Source organism: Aptenodytes forsteri, unplaced genomic scaffold, assembly GCF_000699145.1.
Source record: "Aptenodytes forsteri isolate BGI_AS27 unplaced genomic scaffold, ASM69914v1 Scaffold224, whole genome shotgun sequence".
In the NCBI taxonomy this organism is placed as follows: Eukaryota; Metazoa; Chordata; class Aves; order Sphenisciformes; family Spheniscidae; genus Aptenodytes; species Aptenodytes forsteri.
The window spans coordinates 1,591,930-1,595,932 of NW_008794879.1; the positions used below are offsets into that span (position 1 = coordinate 1,591,930).

At 42.0% G+C, this 4,003-nt stretch overlaps 1 protein-coding gene across 2 annotated transcripts in view; it reads left to right on the forward strand.

The window, feature by feature from the left end:
- The first annotated feature begins 265 nt into the window (after window positions 1-265).
- CHRNA6 (cholinergic receptor nicotinic alpha 6 subunit) overlaps window positions 266-4,003 on the forward strand; it is a 12,422-nt gene continuing 8,684 nt past the window's right edge. The window contains exons 1-2 of one of the 2 annotated variants that reach the window (XM_009274650.1): window positions 443-521; window positions 2,920-3,059. In XM_009274650.1, coding sequence (XP_009272925.1) covers window positions 443-521; window positions 2,920-3,059 — 219 coding nt within the window. Of the gene's footprint in view, window positions 522-2,919; window positions 3,060-4,003 lie in introns of both variants that reach the window. The other variant, XM_009274649.1, reaches the window with a different exon arrangement.

The following is a 4,003-nucleotide window of genomic DNA, read 5'->3' on the forward strand; positions in this document are numbered from 1 at the left end:
ACTCAGGTGAGCACCAGGCAATAGCTAAAGCAGCTGCTTTTGGATGAGTGTTCTTTAACCAGTGGGTGGAGGGCTGAGTGAATTCCTCCCCCTGCTCCACACTGGCTGCCCCGTGTCTTGCCTTCCCTCTTTCTCCTGCACTTTTATACATTCCCCCAGAGGCAAGGGTGCGGGTGACTGGAAATGTGAAAAGTCACCTGATAGTATGCTGCCTGACTCCCTTCTCTCTGCACAGCATAAGCTCTCCTCGCCTGGTGATAGTGGCAGCAACTCTGCAAGGCTTTGCTCTACCCAGCAGACTGCAGAGTTTGCTGCAAATGCAAAACTGAAATCCATCTTTGTACCGCCTACTTACCGTCCAGGGGGCTTGTATGTCTTCTTGCCTTCTGTTTCTTTCCCCAAACCTCTCTTCTGAAAAAGAAGCTCTATACTGCTGCTAGCAATGCATCCTGAGAGGTGGCTATGTTGGTGTTACCCAGCTTTCTGTGTGTGGGCATTCGTGTTCACATCTTTGATTAAAGGTAGGCTCTCTTTGATACTAGTCTTTAAAATATTTTCTAGTCACTGTCTCTGCTTCTGTTTTCCTGGAATGAATTAAATGTAAAGCTTCTACCAGCTGTTTCTGACCTGAAATCTATAACATTTCAACCGTATTTTAAGAGGGCTAAAGCAATACTAGTTTTCACACATAAAACTCTTCATATTGGTTTGATAACTAATTGAGGAACTGTTTCTAGCAAAGAATGAAAATGAAATAGGAGTTCTAGTAATTTCATTTGGTGCTTGAATTTTGCAATTGCTTAAATAATGCAGGCTAAAGATGTGCACGATCGGTACTCACACCTTCAAAAGTGAGAACTTGATATACTTTTGTTCACTGTTGTTTGTGATCTATGGTTAAATATGCTTGAGTGATTTCCATGCACAAGTCTCACTAAGGTTCAGCAGGATTTTTGCTTTTAAGACACTACATCTTTTTTGAAAGTCTCACTTCTGCTGATGACCAAGACATGTATGAATTACAGTGCTTGTGTTAGCAAGGCATAAGGCATTGTCTTAAAGCAGCACCGATGGAATGATAATGAAAGGCCTAAATACTTGTCTGGTTCTGCTACTTTATTTTAAAGCATGTGTCTGTTAAGAAGCCAGTAGGAAAATTTCAAATGAAACATGATTTTAGACTTACCGGCTTTAATCATGAGACTTTGGTAAGAAACTCATGTTCCCACAGTAGGGTACTTCTAGTCACGATACGATGGATGATGATGAGGAAATCCGAAAAGGAAATTGCAATTTTGTTTTTGAATGGCACAATAGATGATATACAAACATCCAAACTTTACAGACATTCTTACGGTTGGACTCAATGATCTTAAAGATCTATTCCAACCTAAATGATTCTATGATTCTAAAAAGATGAAACAAAACATCAAGTCATGGAAGTTTTACTAGAATTTTCTTTCCTTACATGTAAGTCACCAGTAACCAACATTTCAGCTTTGAGCCGTGATAACCCCCTGAATATGAGCATGCTTTGTATCACCTTAGAGGCAGAAATGTAATTTTTTTCAAAAACAGGGGAAGGATGGCCTAAGCATGAAAACAGTGCAGTATGCTGAGTCTAAGCATCTCCCTGTAGGACATCTGTGCAACCACAGGCCCTTGTGTTCACTGAAGGAAATGTAAACTGCAAATTTATGTCCTATGCTGTGCCAGAGACCATACTGCCTGACACAAACCCCGTCTATGTTTAATCATTGCAGTCATAGAGGCTTATCATGATTGCTTTCCTGACGTGTTCTAGTGCAGTCTGGGACTAACGCAAAAACTTATGACCATGTATCTGAAAAACTAATCTTTCCTCAGTTGTATCAGTGGCATCATCATATAGCTTTGATAACACAGCTGTGCTCAATATGAGGAGCAAGGTCTAAATCTTTGCCATATAAAGTATTTTGAATTTAAGTGCTGAATTATAGTAGTGCATTGAAATAGCAAAGTTATTCAAGAAAAGTATTCTTCTGAGCTGATGTCGCCACAGTCCACATGATTTTAATCTTTCCTTTTGAAATCAAAGTCTGTAGCCTTTAGCAGTGTGAAAATAACTATTTCAGGTTTGGGCTGTATGTAACAGATTGAGAGCATTCTTCTTGACTCTGCAGTGAGGCAGCTCAGTGCCTGTCATATACGTTATTCCCGCTAAGCCATCTGGTCTGTCCAACATTGACTGGGAGTTACAGCTATGACCTGCTTGTTCCCAAAGAACAGCTCTGTATTACAAAGATGCATGCTATTCTATAAGAAATTTTAATATTTCCACTTTTTTTCTCACAGAACTTAATAAATGAACTTCCTTCAGAGCAAAAATTGTGCTATCTAAGGAGCTGAAATAGCAAACATGGGGATAAAATGTAGTCATAGTTTTTAAGACTAAGAGGCATCATTATAATCCCCTAATCAGAGTCCCTGACATAGATTTTGATCCAGTAGTTTCAGCCTCAAGCTTTTAATTTCTGAGTTAGTAGCTATGCTTTTCATAAACTCAGTTTTACCATAAAAACTCCCAAAGATTAAATCTACCACATTTCTGTTTTTTCTACTTCACACCACCTTATTCTACTTTGGTCTGATATCAGGGTGGGCCAAATGGACGCCCATAGGCTAGATCCAGCTTAGGAGACATTTCCATTCAGGCCATTACCTTACACTTTGAGGAGATGGGGAGCAGTGGGCCACGTCCTGCAGGAGAATGATTTCAACTGACAGCATACTGGCAGCCCTCTTCTCTCTGTGCTGTGTCTTAATACGTGGTCGCAAGCCCAGGATCCAGAAATATAGCATGGACTAGTATGTTACCCAGCACCTTCTTTCCCTCTTCCTTACTTCTGACATAGCTGTTCTTTATCTTTACCAACACAGATACCACAGCCTGTGAATCAGAGGAACGGTTATTTCACAAACTCTTCTCCCAGTACAACCAGTTCATCAGGCCAGTGGAAAACGTGTCTGATCCTGTCACAGTGTATTTTGAAGTGGCCATTACCCAGCTTACAAATGTGGTAAGACTCATTACAGAATACTGCTGAGATTTAGGGATGGTTGCAAACACAGGCAAATTGCTAAAGCAGCAGATGTAATTGCGATGGTTGCACCTACAACTCTCATAGCTGACATCATTGTCATGTGTGCATATGTGTACATGCTGAGACCTTTGCTGTTCTCTCTGTCAGCCGAGTCGCTCCAGTTGCTCAAATGAGCGGTTCGAACTACACAGATTTATTTGCTTACTCGCGTAAAATCCCTGTGCTCTGGGCAGCAGCCTCTGGCACCCAGAGCAGCAGTACCAAATGTTCAAGTCCACTCTCCACAGGGCTAGTCCACTCCAGAGGCACCTGGTTGTAACCACATTGTGTAGCACATGGCCTAGTTGTCCTGTGGGGCCAGTGCCATTTCCCAGTGGTCCTGAAAGATAAAATCTTTTTTTTGCATGCTTTTTCAGTCTGTTTGTTTCAAAATAACGTTAAGAGACGTGCAGCCTGCAGAGTGGTGTTTTAAAGCATGGAGCTGGGGATGAATGTTTTCTGTTCTGGGGTGCACTGTATACAAGGGTGAGTGTGTCTGAGGTGGCAGACCTGCTGGGCAGGGCAGAGGGACTGTGGAAGAAGCAAAACCTGGCCTTAACCCTTGCTGAAGTCTGCTCTGTGAAGCACATTATCCACAGAACAGAGGCTGGGTTTTGATTCTTAGGTACCTAGTTGAGTCCATAATGAAGTGACAGGCTGTCACTTAACCCTTGCTGCAGCATTCAACAGCAGCCAGGGAGCTAAGTTATCTGAGGCTATAAATGAAGGCATTGTAAGTCCTCATGGTGAAGGCAGTTGTCACCTTTTGGAGTTCCTTTGTCAAAGTATTTTGTTTCCGTGTTGCAGGTATCTTGGCAGGTTTCAGCAGTTCTGCCTCACATTGCAGCCCCTGCTCATAAGGGCTCCTGTTGGAGGAAAAA